The sequence below is a fragment of the Suillus subalutaceus genome, assembly GCF_016647625.1.
Source record: "Suillus subalutaceus strain FC151 chromosome Unknown DFJ58scaffold_22, whole genome shotgun sequence".
Taxonomy (NCBI): domain Eukaryota; kingdom Fungi; phylum Basidiomycota; class Agaricomycetes; order Boletales; family Suillaceae; genus Suillus; species Suillus subalutaceus.
Window position 1 is genome coordinate 42,589 of NW_024540271.1, and position 19,964 is coordinate 62,552.

Genomic DNA, 19,964 nt, shown 5'->3' on the forward strand with positions numbered 1-19,964 from the left:
AAAGACGCAAGTCGTTGAAAGTTGTCGCGTATTCTGTCCGTAGCCCATTCTACCAACAACAACGAAAATCGAGATAGAATTCAGAAGGTCACCGTAGCCGCAGTGGATGGTGACCCGTCGCCAGAGGCACGGGCACACACAGTGTGCCACAAGACCTAATCACCCATCTAATGGCGGCGTGCGTGCTATGTGTCAGGGTAAAGTAGAAGGGTATTCTGACGCGGATGTTGTATACGTGTCCCCAAGCAAGCGCTGAAGATCATCGGGCTCCGAGTTGCAGTGAGAAAGGCGGCGGCGGACTGCCACTTCTACAAGGATGGAAGGAAGACAGTCGTTCATATCCAGAATGCATAGTACAAACAGATTGTAGTTATACTCAACAAATTCAATAGACATCGGTATAATTAAACTTGGTCAAAATAACGTAGTCACAATCTCATGTTACATAAACAAAAGAATCAAAGCAGAAACACCACAATCACAGTTTCTCTGTCACTGCATGTTAGTATTTGAGAACGTCAGGTTTTTTCAACACAACGGACCCAAGTTGGTCGAACGTGTCAGTGTCTGCAAAGACACATCAGGGAATCGCTGGAGAATGCGACAGGGAAATGTCTTCGGATGACTAGATAATAAGAGGTCAGCAGACTACTCTTTGGGACAGATGGAATTCGCAAACACTGTGAAACCAGTGGTGAACTTCGGAACGACCGGGATCTCCATGCCGTGTTCATCAAGGGCCTTGTGGACAGAGAAAAACGCCAGGAAATTTGCGATCGCGATCCAGAGTGACGCGTCCACGACATGCCGTCCCACGCTGACCAATTGCTTTCAATGGAGAGCAAAGAAGTGCGAATAGATGCTCACCAAATACGGCGACCCCAACCGAAGCCTAAGCGCATAGTGTCGCTGTTGAGAGATCCGTCATTTTGGAAAAATCTTTCTGGTTTGAATTCGTCAGGACTGGGGTATTTCGTTGCATCGTGTGTCATTGCCCTAAAAGGTTCGTTATTCGGATATATTAAGGCTAAGGGTAGTGGAAGCTTTCCATGCGTTTGGAAATACAGCAACACCTAGCAAAGGTCGTCAGCGGCCGTTGTCAGATCAGCATGATACCAACCTTTAGGGATGAAATAGCCATTGTAGACATCACTGGTTGTTGTTGCGTGTGGGACGCCTGCAAAGATTGTCAGAAGATATTTAGAAATGATTTGTATTGGGGACAAACCCATTGGAATCACTGGGTGCCACCTGAGTGTTTCACGCAAAATAGCTTCTACGTAAGGCAACGCTGGTCTATCGTCGAAATTAGGGAGTCTATCTTTGCCAACGACTAGATCGATCTCCGCCTGCGCCTTGGCTTGTACTTCTGGGTTGAGCACCATAGCAAGAAAAAACACGAGTAAGGTGGCAGTGGTCTGAGTCAAGGGCAAACTTATAATGATTAGCAAACGAAGGCCAGGAGAAACTCACCGTTTCAGTCGCCGCTGAAGACAAAAAAATGAGCATCAAGAAGAAAGAAATTTCATCCAACTTACATACCTGTGAATGCAACAGAAGCAGCCTCCTTAACTGCAGTTGTATTGACGTCGTCCTCTTGACTGCTCCGGTTCAAAGCATCAGCCACCAAGCACGGCCCCATGTCGTTGGCAGACTGTCCGTAGTTCATTAGTTGGATGTACCTCTACTAACATGGTGCGTTACCATCCTCTCTTTGACATACTGAAAGGGTATCTCCTTCACATCATGGCCTGCCTGGATACACTTTAGTGATGTTCGCTTAAATGTGGCACCGGGAAACCAGCTAGGTAGCTGTAAAACTAGGATTATTGAGCCGCTTACATGCAATCACTGCATGTGCAAACATACGGAAAGGGAATATTTCCATTAACATCATAGCAGCTGGTGCGAAACCATCGACTATGAGTTCCCCATATCTTGTAATGGCGTGGACGACGTGGTCGTCCTTAGCTTTCGCTTCACAGTCATATATTATAGACAGCATGAATGTCAAAGTAAACCTGGTAAAAATCAACTTCAGCGCGAGGCCGAACAAATTGTCGTGACCGACATCTGAAAATGGCTTGGATAATTGCTAGGGTCCTGTAGAAGATTGAACAACATTTTGTGGGCGGAACGGAGTTGCACATCGTGATGAGCAGGTGTAGCAGCTTGATGAAATGACTGATGGAAAATTCGTCGGTGAAGGCGCCACCTGCTTTTTATCAGACACCCATCAATATAACATAGAATAATCCACTATGTACCTGTTTCCATATGGCATGAATCCCATGTTAAAATCTGAAGCGAAGCTGCCGACATTTCAGTGATCGATGCGGACTAACACTTCAAGATGCAACTCACGCTCCGTAAACAATTGACTGGGGTCTATCTGAATATATGCTAGAACGCCGATCAAAGAGGTCCTTCGCGACCTCCTCAGAATTAACGATCAGGACAGGCTTGCTGAGGAGATGGGCATAAATGATGTCACCTAAGGGACAAAATGAGCTGTCATGAACAGATTCCCGTCACAATGTACAAACCATATGTAGATCTCCAGGCATTGAAGGTCAGCCAAGGCCGAGCGGAATCCAAACTGAGAACATTTCCCAGTACTGGAAGGGGAGTAGGACCAGGCGGCAGCGGGGGACGCGAATGATTGAGCGAATATTTTCGACAGTAGCTCAACACAGCTACCACCAAGCCTGATATTGCAAAGTAAAGTCCAGGTCCAATGTCGAGCATCGTTAGATAAGGCTGTTAGTCCGATGAGTACTCAAAGGAGGTGTATTGAAGTCTAGGTCAACTTGAAATATATATCGCACTGAGCTCAACTGAGCCAAACAATCAATCTGATCCAGGATGTCAAAGAGGTAGAATTCCACTAACCAATTCAGTGAGCTGACATATGAACTGCCCGGGGGGCCGCAAAGTCCACACTACGAAGAGTTCCTTTGCACATCGGTGCTCGTGATTTCATGTCAGGATTATCTTTGTTGTGGCGCAAGAGAGCGGAACCTGCGGCAATGAGTATCATAGATCTAAGGCACGTAGATTTACGGAGCGACAGTAGTACTAATTAGCAAAGGAGCTTTAAAGGAGCTTGAAGATCAATAGGGCTCGCCTTCGGCCAACATGGCGCAAGTTACATGCCCCAAGGTACGTTGCGGTGTTCGAGTTCCGGAAATTCCATCAAGAATAGAAGGTCAAAATATGACGTCTTTCGAGGGCTGCGCCGCAGATCGCCCAACTCGGATATGTCCTCGTACAAATGCCGCAAATAATGACCTAGCAAAGTCAGCCAGATATGACCGAACCTGTACGGCATAGATCTCTTGGATCGTGCTCTCAGTCGAGAAGCGTCCTAGCGTCTGTAAGATCTTCAGAAACCATTCAACGGAAGAAGTACTTACAAGAGGAGGGTACTCGATATCGCGCCGGGCTAGGTCAAGCTAAGTGAATATTCTTATCTGGGATGACGAAGAACCGACGTCCCAACTCGTGCATGTGAACCCTATCTAATAATTGACAGTCATGTGAACGCTGGGCGTAAAGCATCTAGCTCCCATCGGTGGCACTGCAGATGTAATACCATGATGCCGTTCCAGACTGCCAACCGGACGGGACTAGCGACCATGAAGATAAACGCGCGAACTTAATCTATACATGAGGATATCGGACAATCCGCTCACCTTCAGACGTTGGAATGATTTGTATAAGAGAGTAAAAAGACGCAAGTCGTTGAAAGTTGTCGCGTATGCTGTCCATAGCCCATTCTACCACTAACAACGAAAATCGAGATAGAATTCAGAAGGCCAGCGCAGCCGCAGTGGAGGGTGACCCGTCGCCAGAGGCACAGGCACACACAGTGTACCACAAGACCTAGTCACCCATCTAATGGCGGCGTGCGTACTATATGTGTCAGAGTAAAGTAGAAGGGTATTCTGACGCGGATGTTGTATACGTGTCCCCAAACAAGCGCTGAAGATCATCGGGCTCCGAGTCGCAGTGAGAAAGGTAGCGGTAGAGTGCAGGAATGGCTTGAGATCCGAGTTCACACATGAGGGTCACGCGAATTGCTTCGGCAGATTCATGTTCCGTCCTTACATTTAGTATATTAGTAGTACCTGTAATTAAGAGTGATATTATCAATAATCACGGTATAGATTTAGACAAAATGACGTAGTCGCAGTCTAATTCCTCATCTTGCCAGTCATCCTCCGCGTATCCAGGCGAACTAGGGTCGAGATTAAAGCTAGATTCATTGGTCAAAGAAGTGCAAGGGATGTGGTTGAGGTGGACACACCCCAAAGATTTGTAGAAAGCAGACGCAGCACTATTGGCTACTGTTTATGAGGATAGGGCAAGTCGAGACTGTATCTGAGGCTTACCTTTAAAGACGGTCAACATAACATTCTTCATCCTCCATCGTGAGCCAATGTCGAACAGAGAACCCATCAAGAGTTTTCCCACCCCCAGTCCTCGAGATTCTTCGGTCACTTGGAGCTCATAACTTTTCTCAATCAATGAGTTAGAAGTCTCCAACCTGTAGACTTCGGCATTGTACCCACCAATACACCACGTCTTGTTTGGCTTCACGTTCGAAGCGGAAGATAGTATATGCAACTATCCGAGATTCTGATAGAATTGATTCACTACCTGAGGATGTATCATCGCATCGCTCACATAGGACGAGCCGAGCGTGTGAGTGAAACATCTCTTCTTTCTTTGAACGAGGATCCCAGCCAAATGAAGAGGTCGTATAACTGAACGGGTAAATCATGAGAATCAAGATACAAGATGAAGCATCGCGTGAGCTCACAACAGGTGCATATTGGATTCGAAAATGTTCCATATTCGCTCTCGTTCAATGTCAGACAGCTCTGAAGAGGTCTTGACAGCGAATTGCAGTCTAGTTGTCTAGTTATATGTCGCAATTGACAAAGGCAGCCCGCATGAGACATACCTGGCGCCATTCAACTCTCTAGATGTCAAAATGCAGGCGTCCAGCTGTGTCGAAGTCGCCTAAGCTATGGTTCGAGTGAGGTTTTCTGTCTATTAAGAAACGCGGAAGACCTTGTTGGCTTTATGTGTTGCACTAGACGGCATTCTATGCGAGGTCACGAATGATTGAACGGTCGTGGTCTGTGACGATTTATGTAAAATATTATTACATCAACATCTCAAAAACATACCTCGAGTAGTCTTCACGTACGGGCTCTCCGGGAACCAACAATAATTTACTTGACCAGGCTGCTGATGCAAAGGTATAAGTTACAAACTAAGTACTTACGTTGATTCTTAGCTATTGCACGCGCCTGGTAATTTCCAATTTGGCAATATTAGTTCGCGGAGATTTTTGATTGCAAGTTCGTTCTACCCAGCTCATCATATTATCGCACTGCAGCTCGTGTACCGAGTCTCACTTCACTTTGTGCCATACTCGCAGCTAGCAGCATAACAAGCAAAGTATGAAGCTTGACGCAACAGATCTGCGATACATCACCTCGGATGAATTTCGGGTACTGACTTCGGTAAGTAAGGGGGTCCTCATCAAACTGATGGCCGTATCTCAAACATCCGAACGCAGGTGGAAATTGGATCGAAGAACCATGAAGTCGTCCCAACTCCACTCATCGTACAAATCTCTGGCCTTCGGAATGGAGGCGTTAACAAGCTTATCGGGAGTTTGGCGAAACGCAATTTAGTTGCCAAAGTGCAGAACTCCAAGTGTTAGTACATGTCCTTTTGTTAGTTCTTTCTTGTGAGCCTGACTTTTGGTGACAGATGATGGCTATAGGCTAACGTATGGCGGATATGATTATTTGGCCATGCGTGCATTATCCAAGCGAGACTCGATGCACTCTGTTGGAAACCAGATTGGTGTCGGGAAGGAGGCTGGTGGGTGCTCGCTTTAGCGATTCTCAACATACTCACCTATGGAGTGACTGATTGCACGACACAGATGTATATATAGTCGCAGACGCGGAGGGCAATGAATTAGTTCTTAAACTGCACAGGTGAGCTCCTGACAATACCAGGTTTCATGAACTTTGCACTCATAGAATTAGGCTAGGCCGTATTTCATTTCGTGCCATCAAGGAAAAAAGAGATTACATGGGAAAGCGCAAGTCGGCATCGTGGATGTATATGTCGCGACTAGCGGCGCAGAAAGAATGGGCTTTTATGAAAGTCAGCTAGTTTTGGTTTCTGCAGGACTCGCGATGCAATCTGCTGAGAGCGTGGCGCTGACGGAATGACCTCAGATCCTTCACGAACATGATTTCCCGGTCCCCAGGCCTGTTGATCAAGCCAGGCATTGCATTCTTATGGAAGCGATCGATGCATACCCGTTGTAAGCACACGTTTCCATCTGGCACTTTCCTTGTTTCTCATGGTAAATCCAGACGACAGATCGCTGACGTTCCGTCGCCGGGCAAGTTATACTCGGCGTTAATGGACATCATTGTGCGATTTGCACGGGCGGGGCTCATTCATGGCGATTATAATGAATTCAATATTCTGATTCGACGAGAGAGTGGTGAACCTGTGGTTATTGATTTCCCGCAGATGGTCAGCACGTCGCACGAAAACGCTGAATGGTGCGCAACACTCGAACTTGTCTGACACAGCTTGATGACATTCATCAAGGTACTTCAATCGCGATGTGGAATGTATACGTACCTTCTTCCGCCGGCGTTTTAAGTACGAAAGTGCATTGTACCCCAAGTTCAAGACTGTTAAAGCCGAATCAAATGGTGAACATGATGGTTTCCGATTGGATGTAATGGTTGCAGCTAGCGGTTTTGCGAAGAAGGACCAAAAGACATTAGAAGAGGTGAGGTCCTTTGCATCCAACACCTTTCAAATTCTTATTAATATCGCTGTAGTATATGGAAGTTGTCCAAGCAAATGAGCTTCAGGATGGCGCAGATCAAAACAGCTCCGATGAAGAGGAAGAGGAGGAAGAGGAGGAAGAAAATGACGAAAGCGAAGGTGGCGACATTCTGGATAGCCATGAGGATAACGTCCAGGTTGAAACCGGTGATGGGCACAGTGAATCGGAGACGCAAGAGCACACAGACCTGCAAAACTTTTCGAACACCGAAGTGCCATCGTGTTCACAACCTGGGCCGAGCGCCGACCCATTCGGTTCCCCTGAGCCAATCTCCCGGCCTAGCAGCCGCATGTCTCAGCTGTCAAGGTCACCTCCACGTTCCCGCTCGCCTTCGCCTGATACATTGGCAAAAATGGCTGCTTCTCTAAGCCTGCAGGACGCTGCTTTCCGGGACAGAGTCGCATCTGACCTTGCAAAACGTTCGCGCCAGCAAAGAAAGTACCACACAAAACGTGGTGCACAGAGAGCTGGACGGCCGCAAGGAAGCAAAGCAAAGCAGGACACAAGGGTCAAAATTGACAAAAGCGGAATATGGGAGTAACTCCGAGTTTAAACGCAAGATCTAAACCTGTTCGGATGCTTATCATAATAGGGTCGTTCACTTTCGAAATTCCGGATCGTCGCAGCTCATAATGGGAAGAAGCCCCTCGCCCGCTAGGACAGTGACACGAGGGGGGCGATACTGCTGTAAGAACTTACCTAGTGATCTTGGCGTTGAAATTTTCTTGTCGGAACTTGGGGAATGATTAATGATGAGTGCCGTTCGTGCGTCCATGGAAACGTTTGTGGCACGCAGTCACCATCGCAAAGTCGAAAGTGTAATATTTGGGGACTTGGGTACTTTCGGACGTGTTCTGCCTGTCGTTCCTTGAGAATGCAGGGGGCATTGCAATACAAAACTTTGAATCGACTCAACGACGGGTCGCAGTCCGAGTGCGCATGAATATTTGTTCGCTATAGATTATTCGGACTCTGAGGGGAAACAATATTGATATGAATTTGAAACGAGCTCAAATGAACGCAGCGCCGGGACCGCGATAGACCGAAGAGGATTATGTATTTGATTCTGCTTATGCCTTGGTGTATTAGCATTGATATTGAAGACAAAGTTCGATCTGAGCAATTGATTGCCGATAACTACGGGCCAGCAGCGGCAGCCGATTACGAAAGATATCGATTAGTTCCGCTGGAGGGAGAGATGGTTCTAGAAGACGAGCAGACATTATAGGCGTTTCCCGAGGTAATCACATTTGGGAGTCTTATCTACTGTACACACTTGTTCAACCTTGCAAATGAAAGGTCTATTATATACTGGGGGATGGGCCTCGTAAGCAGTAGCATAAGTAATGGGAAATGCCATCCTTCGGTTATGTACGATACAGATGCGATAAACAAGCGATTAAAGAAATACATAAGTTGATTTTATGAATGACAGATCCGAGCACATGGCGAGTTGAGGCCTAGAGCATAACGAAAATAGGGGACTATGATCTTGCCGAATAAGTAAGGGAATCCATGATCATCGGGCCTCCAGGATTGAAGGCAGTCCTTGTGTTTACGGCTATTCCGGATGAATCCATAGAGTGACGGCGGACATCTGCTTCAAGAGAAATGGAGGAGGTTGAAGTTGTTTGCGTGCCGAGTAGCTTGTGAAGATTATTGTTCTATAGGAAAATTAGTTTAATATGTGGAGGTAAGTGGACGAAGAATGTACCGAACGTTCTAGCTCTAGCAGCTTAAGCTTTGTATGGGTAGCATCGTGTTGCAAGCCCGCTACCATACTCTATAAGACAAGATGAACGGTTGAAAACGTAAATAGAAATTGATTTGTTACCTTGGCCGTCTTTGAATTGAGGCCCCGGTATGGTTCGAGGCGCTGAAATGGGATTGGGTAAAGGCCGATACCGAGCAGCTGGTTGTGTAGCCGATCGATGTGGGCCTCGAGAGAGGCGATATAAATGGTACGTCTGTGTGGTGCGCCCATGGTTGACCTGAAAGCGAAATTAATTGTGAGTGAATTGAACTGAATAAAGTACGTACAACTCCTGAGGAGAGAAGAGTTGTTTCTCGAGGACGTGGTTCCAAATTTTCCGTCGCTTAGAACCGTCCTTCTTCGCGTAAAGGCGTGCGTATGGGTGGGCGATAGTGAAACGAGATGCTCTGTGTGAATTATCACGGGATGGGTGTTCGACAGACGAGGTATCGGAAGATTGGTCCGTAAAAGTTGTAGATACGGGACTCTCGGATAATCTAGACTTTATGAAGGAAGAATCGTCTTTCTGTTGGGGGAAGACATATGGAGAAGGACCCTGCTGCGTTGAATAATGGTAAGGGGGTGGCGAATCATATGATGGAAACGAAAGATGAGGACTCGGAGACTGAACGGGATTAGGGTAGAGAGAGGTAACCATTGGGTGGATGATGGATATTGTAGAATTCATTGGAAAACATGGCTGGAGTATAGTGATTATATATATATGGATCGGAATGACGGCGATGAAGAGGTAAGATCTCGGTGTCGACAGAGGGAAGGGAAGACCGACCGAAGTGGTATAAATTAAGATCGCCAATCTTGGTAGTAAATTTCAAACGCAGTTTCAGCGGCGCGTGATGCGCTGCTTCTGGCGCCACGATCCGGGCCCGCGGCGTATATGAGGTGGACATACTAACCATTCGAGGTTTATGTTCAAATAACCGCGAAACCCCAAATTCAAGTCCGCGACTCCCCGAGACGACCCCCACGCTTAGATCGTTGCCCTCGGATTCCGAACTCGACATCAGTTCCTGACAATTATCATGTCTTCCAACTTGCCCTATTAATTTGAATATTTCGTTTTGTTTACCCGAAAGCCGACCATCTCGTTGCCACATGGTCAACGTTCAATCATTTATGTTTACAACTGAATTAACCTTTACTCCAACAGGCCAGCCTTGCGGTATTACGGCTCATTTTGACGTTAATGATGATCTGCGAGGGTCCATAAACGTATCCAAAGTATTCAATATTCACCTTGACATGACTTAGTTACCCTAAACCTTGGCCTCCATCGGTGTCCATTCATTTGCCTCGCCTGTCTTGGCCCGATCCAGTTCACCTCGGCACCCAATTTCCATCTAATCAATTATATTATACAGGTCTGCATCTCTATATCATCCACATTTCTAATTTATTATTCCTCTGTATTTAGCCTCACCGTTCACTCATTCCTCATCTCAGCAAACATGTATCCCATCTCTCAACAGCAATCTGCCGACTTTGATTCTCAATACCATCAACAATTTACCGATGCTACTAGCTTGCATCTTGCTCCAGGCTCAGACTACGACAATACTACTAGACGACATTCCGTAGACACCTACGGCTTAGCTGAAGATGCATCAATCGCATTGAACTATTCCTATCCGCCTATTCATCCATACGACTACTCAGAGACGCAGGCACAAATCCAGTTACATGCTCCAGTCCCAGTCCCAGTCCCCTACGGCCCGCCTCACGTGCCAAACTCCTCTCGTCAAATTACTCCACCATATGTAGAGCAAACGTACTATGATCACCACCTCCCATACCCCCCTTCTTTAAATCAAGCCCCCCCACCGGCCACAACCACCAATACCGATATTCTCGATTATTATGCGAATGCGCCGCAACTTCTTTTTCCAACCCCCTCGGAACTTCTTACAGACCTCTCAACGCCGTCTGCTCCAATCTCCGCAACTCTCTCCTCGTCCTTGTCTCACCCGGCGCAGCGTGAGCAGTCTCAAACTAGTGAACGTAGCAACGAGGCTCCTGCCTCCGCTGCACCTAGCACGAGTAAGACAGAGAGTCAACGCAAGGCACGGCAACGTGCCGTTGCCGAAGAGATAGGTTTTATTCCTACCGATCCGTAAGTTACCTTGTTCAAGGAATTTACCTGCAGACCTTGAGCGATATTTTACAGTGATACTATCTCGTCACACGAGAAAAAACGCCACTATCTGGAATGCCTGGAACATTATGTTCTATATTTGCACGAGCAACTGCGTCTCGTCAACACAGCTCCGCTTGACCTTGAGCGTGTTTCTACCTATCGGGGTCTGAGCTCTCGCAGCATCAGAACGTTGCTCGTGCACATGCAAAACACAAACCGCCGCCTTCATGAAAATACGCTCGAAGAAGAGCAAGTGGTAAGTCGATCCCTCGTTCCATTCATCGGCGGAGTTCTTACGACCACTCCGCAACAGTTTTTGAATCTCTCCGCTGAAGTAATGGCGGCGCACGGAGCTGGCTTTCCCATGAGACGACATTCAGTTGATGTCATCGACCAAACAGCCAGCAGCTACCCATCTGACTCCGCAAATATCGGTGCTACTACTACTAGTACCAGAGATGGTGATCGCGTATTTTTAGGCACCGGCATATCGTTGAGCGGTGTTGACCAACGTCAGCTCGCCCCAGAGTAAGTAGTAGATTTCCATTCAGTCTTCTGCATACCATTTTTCCGGTCAAGTTCCCACTCGTAAAATTCTCCCTGTCCTTGCGAGCCCTCCCCCGCATTGATTTCTTTTGTATTTCCTTAACCGCATCGTCCGCTTATGATTCAGCAGTTACAGTTTGTGGGTCTTTTTTCTCTGGTTGTTTAGACAGTTTCCATGTGGTCGTCTACTGGGAGACCCTTATATGCATTTAGATATGAGTTTTGCGGGCAATTAGTCGCCTCCCCCATCGAGGAAATCTGAGCGACTGTTACGATGTAACTAAATTGTGCAAGGGGATGACATTAATAGGCGTTCTCCGACACCGGCGGTTGCGCCTCATGGAGCAAACGAGTCGTACTACTTGCAATTGCAGAAAACCTGGTACGGTAGTAATTAACGGTGGCTGAAACGCTCACATCCGGGCCAATACAAGACGAGACGATCGAGTGACCATGATATGTGCCTCTAACGAGCAATGTGAAACGACTTCTGTGCTCCAGGCCCACAGACAAGCCACACGCGCAAGAACGCCGATAAAAGTACAACAGACCCAAATCACTGGACCCAAATGCCGCTCCTACCAAAGTCTGCCTAATTAATGACGTCCCAAGGAGTTCCAGCTACCTCGAATCGACAATAGTTGCACAGACCTTTGGAGAGCTATCAGGCGTTTTAATCAATCTGGCGCGTAGCTAACAGTGCACGCTTCGACATCTTGATGGGCAGGGGCACTAGGGGCCGGCACTAATATAAATATTCGAAGTACCCATGAGACTGAAGATGGTACAGTGCATAAAGTACGAATTCTATACAACCTTTGGAGAAAGACACCCCACCACAATATTAATGATATTTCTCATTTCCAGATATACAAACATTGGAGAAAGACATCCCACCACAATATTAATGATATTCATCCGCTATAGCATTGATATTGAGCAATTAATAGAAGCAGATACTATCAATCACAGAACACATGTCCATGACGCCGATATCATTCCAAAAATCGCAATCCACTTGCGAATCTTCTCAAGGCCGCCGAAGGCAACCTGACAGATTGAATTTCACAGCGGGGGACCATTTCCGTTTATGGTCGGTAGGCTTTCGTAGCGTACGCTTGACAGTGGCGTTCCTCGGTCCCCAATATCAATATTGTCGCTTGACAAGCTGCGGTCCAGATATGTGTAGTATCGAGCAAACTGGCGTCGGTAGGATCATGGTTATACGTACATGCCAATCATCCGAAGTCAGGCACAGAATGCAGACTCACCCTTCCCTTCTCTTCCTACTTCCCAAACTCCGAATGCACGTACCCCGTCAACAATTAATCGCCAGAAGGACTGTTGAGGAGTATCGATCATTTAGAATCTAGTCTCCTAGAATGCCTAACTAGTCTGGTCATCCTCCCCCTCGGACTCGGTACACATCAATCAATCAACAACCGGGGCAACGCCACGCCTGGTCAAGTTCTGGACACACAGCCCGTCGGAGAAAGGGAACGACAAGTGTCAAAGGACAGATGCATGTTGACCAGTATGATCGAGAAGGATCTGAAGATCTGATTATTGATAAACCCGGTATTTTGTATTATGGACGACTGACCTTCGTCAAAAAGTAGATCAGTGAAACATCAAAGTATCACATCTCGACCACGCATATTACTCCAACATCACGCTCAAGTCAACGAGCCTCCACGACCAACGATGAGCGCTGAGCAATCGCTAACGGCAGGGGAGAGATGGTACTGCATACAATGTTCAGCGAGCGGCCTTCTCTCCAAGGGCTTATTTCTGAGGAAGATGAGTCTGACAGCAACCTTCATATCGACAGACTCGGACCAGATTTCATCCATCTTCGAGTTGTCAGCGGGGGACCCGCTTTTACGTCGTAGACAAGTTTGGTCTCAAATTTTCTAAAAGTGGTAAATGCGTCAAGCGATGCACTCTCGAGAAGTGCTGTGTCCATAATGAGGAGCCAGTGTCCGCCTATCTCTTTCCGACTTTCCAGCTGAGAGATCAGAACAGCGTGCAGTACGAGGAATCAACGATAGTTTATACCACAACACTGTAACTGACATAGTTGCCCATCACCGTGGTGGTGCTACCGCTGAACGGGACTTGTCCAACTTCGCAGATAGAAGCGCCTAGCCGAATCTAATGACAATATTGCTATTAATATCGGTGAAATCAATTTGCACTGCCAGCCTCGCAAATGATACTGGCTGTAGTACCTTCGATGCAGGTGGTCAGGTACATGCCAGCGACGGTGTCACGAGAAGCAAATATGGTTCAATTTAAGGTGGAAGGCGGCAAAGAAGCACAGCTCACCCAGATCGTCGTTCAAATCAAAACGCAATCTGCACAAATCACTGCAACTTCTTTGTGCAATAAGAATTAAAATATTAATGGCCCACCAATTGCTGTTTGCGATACCCATTCCGATTTGAAGGTAAAACGGCATTCATACCCAATCGTCAAATGGACAGGAGATACACCATTCCCCTTCTAGATCCTTCTTGCGTGCTGTCGCCATATGCGTTTTGCATATCCACCACCGTTTCACGCATCACAGTTGTGAGTGAGTCCAAGCGTATTCTGCACAAAATAACGCATAACAAACGTACGATTACACCAACGGACATCGGCTTCGCAAGTGCCGACAGCAACGAAGTCTCTGATAAATAAGGCGAGAAAGAAGAAAAGCGGTGATGAGATCCTGATGACAAGTAGAAGAGGGGAAATGCATCACATATAGATTATCGGTATCAATACTTGCAAGCGTCATTGACACCAGTCTCTGCTTGCGAAACCTGCTATTGACGGGAAACACAGAATCATCAACGGGCATCTAGTATAATTTGATAAGACGACGTGAAGTTCGAGCTGTTGACGGAGAATTAGCATGACACCCTCTCGCTTCCGAGGCGATGAGTACGATACATACATACATACTTATGGAGGAGAGCACTCCAACTGCCCCATCTACGCATTTGGTTCGTCCGTTGGCGCAAATTTATGCTTGCCTCGAATCGCGACTTCCGTCATTCCTTTTCCGCTGCCGGTAACGCCGACTACAAGGCCGTTATCAGAAATCAAGAAGTTTGTATTCAAACCAACTAGAACGATACGCACCACGGCCTAATGGGTTGTCGGGCGTCTTGAAGATGCTGGTCCCCGCCACACCGGCAATATGGACGCCCTTCTTCTCAGACTTCTTAGCAAACTTCTGCCACGTCGCTTGTTTTGCGAGTTGCTCCTTAGCTTTTGCAGCTTTGACCTCCAGTTTCTTCTCATTGCGCTTCTTCTTCCGATCCCTCTCCTCGTCCTCAGCTTTGGTTAGCTTTCTTTTACTCGGCGCTGATACTTTCTCCTGGTGATTTGGCGGTAGTGCCTTGATTTCTGCCCCTTTTATCAATTCCGTCGTATTGTACCCTTTGAACATGATGCTGTATACAGGGTTTTCTGCAGAGCCACCGACGCTGGTGATCCGTGCAGGATACCAACCCCCATCACCCGAGTATTTGGCAAGACAATCGCTCCCTGCAGTCCATGTGTGTGAAGGTGTTGAGTTTGCTGTTTTACGAACAGAATCTGCGCGTGATGAGGAAGCAGCTTGGGCAAGCGACTGTTGTGTGAGAGAGATAAGTTCTTGTAACTCTGAGCGGAGGGAGAGGAGTTCGCCATTTTCAGGATCTGTTTGGAGTGCGAGCTCGACCTGAGAGAGCTGTACTTGATATGTCTCGAGTTCCGTAGTGTCCATGTTCAAGGAGTAATAGGAAGGGGACCGTGCGTATACCTTTGGAGTTATTAGGGTTAAGGTCACATGAGCTTAGTTCTTCACCAAAAGCGACTACTTGAGCCTAACTGATAATCACTAATTCTCTGAAAAACTAATTTCCCTAATATCGTGAAGACACGAAGCTGGGTTGGTTTCCCGCGTCCAATCGATCTTGGCGATAACTTGATTTTGGGTATATGGAATCAATACTACATCACACACAAACTATACAAGATGCATACAAAAAATCCACGAAGCAATTGAGATATCGATAATAGAGAATATCAGACCCTATTTATTCAATGTCCTGATATGGGGGAAGCTCGTCACCCTCTTTGACCTCGTTGCGTGCATTGCCGCTGTCAGTACCAGCGCTAGCAAGAACACGTTCCCTCTCTTCCCGCTCGAGTCTACGCTTCTCCTCCTCAGCAGACTCATGTTCAGAAGTAGCGGGTGATCCAGATGTCCCCGCCGCGGATACCCGCTCGCGCTCCTCACGCTCAAGGCGACTCTTTTCTTCTTCTGCAGTCTCGTGTGGCTGTCCATATAGATCGTCAGACGGTGAGTTGCCCGGGAGACCGCCACTTCGTGGTCCCGCAGCATCTGAGGCACGGCGTATGTCACGAAGAGAGCCGCTAGCAGGGCCTGGACCACTTGCACTCGCAGGTACGGGAACACCGGTTTCAGCCACCGTAGGTAAAGTTGGCGCGATTACGACGGGAGAAAGCGAGCCCCTGTCTGCAACCGTAGTGATAGGTGGAGTTTGATCATCCGGAATTGGCGCAGGAGATAAATTGAGTGCCCTTGGGTCAATAGGAGGAGAGTGCGACGCGTCTCTGGACTTTTCTGCGTCTGACGCATAGGAGGCTTGAGGTGGAGGTGTGATGGGCACACCTGGATGACCAGCGTTTCCTCCAGAACTGGATGCGAGACTGTGCAGTTCCGACGCGTGACTCTCCCCAAATGATTGGGTGTCAGCCCGTGAAAGGTTTGCGTCAGGCCGTGCGGCAAAATATGTGCTCCCGGGAGTATAATTATCCAGTGCGTGCTGAAGCGCAGCACGAGCAGCACCTGTTTCCTGAGCTCCTGTGTAAGGGCTCGAAGATGAAGGGGGAATAGGTGGCAGGACGGCTATGATAGGCTTGGAAGCCTGCGACAATAGAATTAGTTTTTCCCCAAACTACAAAGGATCGTGTCAGAATAGCTTAAATTGTAGTAGTACGAAGTGATTTACCTCGCGTATAGCGTCCCACTTCTGCGCTTCGCTCTCACGAACCGCCTTCCGCTTTAAGGATCTCAAGCTCCTTTTCAAGGGGCTCGTCAACAAGTTCAGCCTTGGCGAGTGTCTGTTTTAGTTCAGGAAGCTTCCGCTCCATAGACTTGTCCTGACTATGCTCGATACGAGAAATCTGGGTGCGCAATCCAGCGCGGAAGTTGCGCTTTGGAGCAAGGACAGCCTCGGCATCGCGAAGAGCTTTAAACGGTGCTCGTGCATTGTTGAGCTTGATCGCAACCGATGATGCAAGAGATCCCTGAACAAAGTTCAAGTAGGCCAATCTGTCCGTTACTAAATACCAAGCCTCATCAACTCAGATCACGTCGTTGCGGAAGAGGCGGCTTACCGTCCTTGAGATCCTCTGGCTGTGTCTGACCCCACGTGTACAATTCCTTGCTTTGCACCTTCGCATCCCTAGCGAGGGCATCGCAATCGATTGCAACACCCTTTTCAGATGTGATGATTCTTTGCACTGGAGTAGTGGTGGTATATTGTTGTCCAATTGAACGAATTTGATGCTGCAATGCTTCAAAAGCCACTGAGCGATGGCCGCCCTGAGCTGCGGATTGATTGGCAGATGGTTGGTCGGTGGCGTTGGCAATACCGGGGACATGGCCGGCGAGAGGGGTCTGATTGATGGCACTCTGGGCCTTATCGGCGAACGATGACAAAAAACTTGACACTGACATCGAGTGGGATATTAGCCTAAGGTTGTTAAAATGAGTGGTCAGGGAGAAGAGATTTCGATTGTGTTTGGAGCGGTTGTCATAGGGTCTTTATACAGGGGTCCAATGCGCAGTCACATCAACTGCGTCACGCGCAGCGTCACAGTTGCACTGCCGAGCACCACAGCAGTGCACAGCTTCAGGTACAAGACGTCAAGGACGGGACAGCGTGTTTTTGAGTATCAATATGCATCGCAACAGCAGCATGAGCTTGAAGTGAGAATATTCGTCCGAACACCATACGAATAAATCAGCCACATCCAGCACAATCTATCTATAACTCCGCTCAATCGATATAATAGCAACTTATACACCCACTCAAATGACGAGCTTCTTCGCTGCCTTGCCCTTCTTCTCAGAATCCTTGTGTGAAAGGAACTCGACCTCGGTTGCGAGAGGACCGGCCAGTTTTTGAGTCTCGGGATAGCCTAGTACATTAATCTTGAAGTGTCGTCCGACTGTCTCGATGCGTTCACGCAACTTGTCTTCATCTCCAGAAGGCGCAAGTCGCGTCCAAATCGATAAACGGTAGAACTGCGGTCGGGTAGATACGATCACACCGGTGATGAGCGATTGAGAATTGGGCTCAGATGTCTCCCCGCTTGTAAGATGGGGATCGAACGTTTCACCAATAGCAGCAAGCATCTTTATGGAGCATTCAAAATAGGAAAATCAAGAGATGAAAGGGAAACATACAGTGTAAAGCCACATTTTATCAACCTGACTGCGATTCTTCTCTTTGGGTAGCTGTATACTCCACTTGCCACCATGCTTGTTTGCTTCATCCTCCCATGCAGGTATGATACCCTCCTGAAAGCACCGTTAGCTTAACAAGAATACGATCCTGTTGAAACACGTACCTTGAAGAGGTAGTAATTTGCTTTTTGAGGGAGCTGTGAGGGAGGTACAATATGATTGTAGAGGCTGTGCCTTGGTGAGCTTCCAGTTATCGAAATAGGAGAAAGGAACTTACCCCCAAAACTCTTCGACGCTGTCGAAACTGACGACTCTTTTGATATCCTCCATCCATCCCTGTGCAGCAGCAGCACTGGGGGTCTGAGGAACGGGGGTTTGAGGGAAGGAAGAAACGGGTGTTTGGGGAAGGTTACGGCCTTTAGTAGCAGGGGAATCGAACCACAGGGTCCAGGGTGAGTATAGAGGATGCTGCATGGGAGGAAAATGAATACTCTAGAGCGGGGAGTCAATTCGGTTGCGCACCTTTACATTGAAGCTGGTAGGGTGACTGAAGACGGTGCGAATGTCGTCTGCCTGTGCTTGCATATCGACCTCCTGAATTTCACCAGGTTCTACGTCTGCTCCAATAGATTCTGGGTTCTCAGCAAGAGCTGCGGCGATAGCAGCCTTGTTAGCATGCTGAAAGGATGCGGGCAGAGTAGTCATGATTAATGGTGAAGTAAGCGAGACTTGCAATCCTGTTGCTTTTGAGTTATAAGACTATCAAAGTCTGTTCAGATTGAAAGGATATTGATCGAAAGATCGAATGAAGCTTGAAATCAGTCGTTTCGGTTGGTGAAGCTTCCGGGTCGGTTGTTGTGTGTGATCAACAAGTTTAAGTATTAAATCCACAATCGTCCGCAAAATTAATTTCCCGGTCATTGCCGGTGTTCCGTGCCGATTCTGATAATCATTCCGCCGGCATACCGGGGGCCGTCATGTTAGGTCACGCCTAAACAATTTTGTTGCTCCTTCTCTGTCGACGAGGAGAATGGATCCGTTCCAGGCTAAACTCCTAGCTGCAGCGACGGGGTCAACGATGACCGCACTTACGAGTATGTTTCAATCATTTCTTAATTCATTGATATTTATTATATTCAGTGACTCCTTTTGACGTCGTGAAGACCCGTCTTCAGACTCGACCCAAGGTGCCTCTCGTTTCACGACCACCACTTAATACTTGCTGTCAGCCAGCACATATACCTTGCGTACGCAACATGTCCTCATATGCACGCCCCATAGCTGCGGAAGAGGTCGTCTGTATTTTCGATCATGGCGTATACCGCACCGAGCGTGTGAATGGGTTCTTGGATGCTATCCGTCATGTATGGCGAGCAGAAGGTATGAGGGGATTATGGAAAGGTGTTGGCATGACACTGTAAGCTAACCCGATTCATCTCTTGGTCACAGTTCTCATCATGCGACAGACTCATTGGCGTCCCCTCATCATCGATATACATGCTCACTTATGACCATCTCCTACGAAATGTACTCCCTCCCCTTATTCCTTCCCCTACATTCGTCCCTCTGGTAGCTGGTATTACTGCTCGCGCTTCTCTTACTTCCCTACTCTCACCACTAGAGCTCATACGAACCAACCTGCAATCAACTCCAATATCTCCCGACAAACCACATACACTTCCATCTGTCCTCGCTTCCGTGCGTACAATTGTCCAGAAGCAAGGCATAACCTTCCTTTGGCGTGGCCTTGGCCCTACCTTGTGGCGTGATGTGCCCTTTAGTGGCATATATTGGGCAGGCTACGAAGCCTGGAAAAGATTTTTCGAGAGCCGAGGAAAGAAGGGGGCATACGTTGCCTTTGCATGCGGTGCTATCAGTGGGACAACCGCGTCATTGATAACTTCACCCTTCGATGTTCTGAAAACCCGACGGCAAGCGCTCCTCATGACTGGAACCATGTCATCACAGACTACAGCTACGATACCACTGTTGGCTCATATCATTCGCACTGAAGGCACTGCCGCCTTGTTTGCTGGCGTTCTGCCTCGTACAGCCAAGATTGCCCCAGCTTGCGGGATCATGATTGCGTGTTTTGAGGTATCGTTGGTTACTCTATGCTGTTGAAACGTGTGGC

The 19,964-nt window shown here is 47.7% G+C and overlaps 9 protein-coding genes across 9 annotated transcripts; 3 read left to right on the forward strand and 6 right to left on the reverse strand.

Moving 5' to 3' along the window:
* Window positions 1–528: 528 nt before the first annotated feature.
* DFJ58DRAFT_655886 (cytochrome P450) lies at window positions 529–2,748 on the reverse strand (the record flags this gene model as incomplete). Its single annotated transcript, XM_041381877.1, has 12 exons — window positions 529–625; window positions 680–817; window positions 868–1,027; window positions 1,121–1,177; window positions 1,229–1,434; window positions 1,539–1,654; window positions 1,705–1,820; window positions 1,870–2,021; window positions 2,072–2,215; window positions 2,268–2,312; window positions 2,365–2,494; window positions 2,547–2,748. The coding sequence occupies 12 exons, from the start codon at window positions 2,746–2,748 to the stop codon at window positions 529–531; spliced, it is 1,563 nt and encodes a 520-aa protein (XP_041246903.1).
* A 1,331-nt stretch (window positions 2,749–4,079) lies between these two features.
* DFJ58DRAFT_772825 (acyl-CoA N-acyltransferase) lies at window positions 4,080–5,277 on the reverse strand. Its single transcript, XM_041389263.1, has 8 exons — window positions 5,199–5,277; window positions 5,080–5,148; window positions 4,970–5,028; window positions 4,826–4,915; window positions 4,575–4,769; window positions 4,395–4,516; window positions 4,310–4,346; window positions 4,080–4,258 (listed from the first exon to the last, which is right to left on the reverse strand). Exons 2-8 carry the CDS (start codon window positions 5,110–5,112, stop codon window positions 4,159–4,161), a joined length of 636 nt encoding a protein of 211 aa, XP_041246904.1. The 5' UTR covers window positions 5,113–5,148; window positions 5,199–5,277; the 3' UTR covers window positions 4,080–4,158.
* An 81-nt stretch (window positions 5,278–5,358) lies between these two features.
* On the forward strand, window positions 5,359–7,811 carry DFJ58DRAFT_772829 (RIO1 family-domain-containing protein). The gene is made up of 9 exons (XM_041389264.1): window positions 5,359–5,537; window positions 5,594–5,735; window positions 5,791–5,904; window positions 5,969–6,023; window positions 6,075–6,195; window positions 6,270–6,358; window positions 6,411–6,605; window positions 6,655–6,841; window positions 6,894–7,811. The coding sequence occupies exons 1-9, from the start codon at window positions 5,475–5,477 to the stop codon at window positions 7,440–7,442; spliced, it is 1,515 nt and encodes a 504-aa protein (XP_041246905.1). The 5' UTR covers window positions 5,359–5,474; the 3' UTR covers window positions 7,443–7,811.
* A 765-nt stretch (window positions 7,812–8,576) lies between these two features.
* On the reverse strand, window positions 8,577–9,312 carry DFJ58DRAFT_656125 (uncharacterized protein; the record flags this gene model as incomplete). Its single annotated transcript, XM_041381888.1, has 3 exons — window positions 8,577–8,684; window positions 8,736–8,892; window positions 8,942–9,312. 3 exons carry the CDS (start codon window positions 9,310–9,312, stop codon window positions 8,577–8,579), a joined length of 636 nt encoding a protein of 211 aa, XP_041246906.1.
* Window positions 9,313–10,123: 811 nt separating this feature from the next.
* Window positions 10,124–11,341, forward strand: DFJ58DRAFT_724784 (uncharacterized protein; the record flags this gene model as incomplete). Its single annotated transcript, XM_041385144.1, has 3 exons — window positions 10,124–10,785; window positions 10,840–11,065; window positions 11,123–11,341. 3 exons carry the CDS (start codon window positions 10,124–10,126, stop codon window positions 11,339–11,341), a joined length of 1,107 nt encoding a protein of 368 aa, XP_041246907.1.
* Window positions 11,342–14,096: 2,755 nt separating this feature from the next.
* DFJ58DRAFT_202943 (uncharacterized protein) lies at window positions 14,097–15,236 on the reverse strand. The gene is made up of 3 exons (XM_041379214.1): window positions 14,488–15,236; window positions 14,300–14,426; window positions 14,097–14,238 (listed from the first exon to the last, which is right to left on the reverse strand). Exons 1-2 carry the CDS (start codon window positions 15,113–15,115, stop codon window positions 14,338–14,340), a joined length of 717 nt encoding a protein of 238 aa, XP_041246908.1. The 5' UTR covers window positions 15,116–15,236; the 3' UTR covers window positions 14,097–14,238; window positions 14,300–14,337.
* A 69-nt stretch (window positions 15,237–15,305) lies between these two features.
* DFJ58DRAFT_772835 (uncharacterized protein) lies at window positions 15,306–17,177 on the reverse strand. The gene is made up of 4 exons (XM_041389265.1): window positions 16,756–17,177; window positions 16,459–16,700; window positions 16,368–16,418; window positions 15,306–16,313 (listed from the first exon to the last, which is right to left on the reverse strand). Exons 1-4 carry the CDS (start codon window positions 17,096–17,098, stop codon window positions 15,429–15,431), a joined length of 1,521 nt encoding a protein of 506 aa, XP_041246909.1. The 5' UTR covers window positions 17,099–17,177; the 3' UTR covers window positions 15,306–15,428.
* Window positions 17,178–18,694, reverse strand: DFJ58DRAFT_699723 (eukaryotic translation initiation factor 4E class I). Its single transcript, XM_041383556.1, has 5 exons — window positions 18,353–18,694; window positions 18,108–18,298; window positions 17,995–18,058; window positions 17,831–17,944; window positions 17,178–17,779 (listed from the first exon to the last, which is right to left on the reverse strand). Exons 1-5 carry the CDS (start codon window positions 18,533–18,535, stop codon window positions 17,453–17,455), a joined length of 879 nt encoding a protein of 292 aa, XP_041246910.1. The 5' UTR covers window positions 18,536–18,694; the 3' UTR covers window positions 17,178–17,452.
* Window positions 18,695–18,860: 166 nt separating this feature from the next.
* On the forward strand, window positions 18,861–19,954 carry DFJ58DRAFT_656014 (mitochondrial carrier domain-containing protein; the record flags this gene model as incomplete). The annotated part of the gene is made up of 3 exons (XM_041381881.1): window positions 18,861–18,924; window positions 18,971–19,247; window positions 19,297–19,954. The coding sequence occupies 3 exons, from the start codon at window positions 18,861–18,863 to the stop codon at window positions 19,952–19,954; spliced, it is 999 nt and encodes a 332-aa protein (XP_041246911.1).
* Window positions 19,955–19,964: the final 10 nt, after the last annotated feature.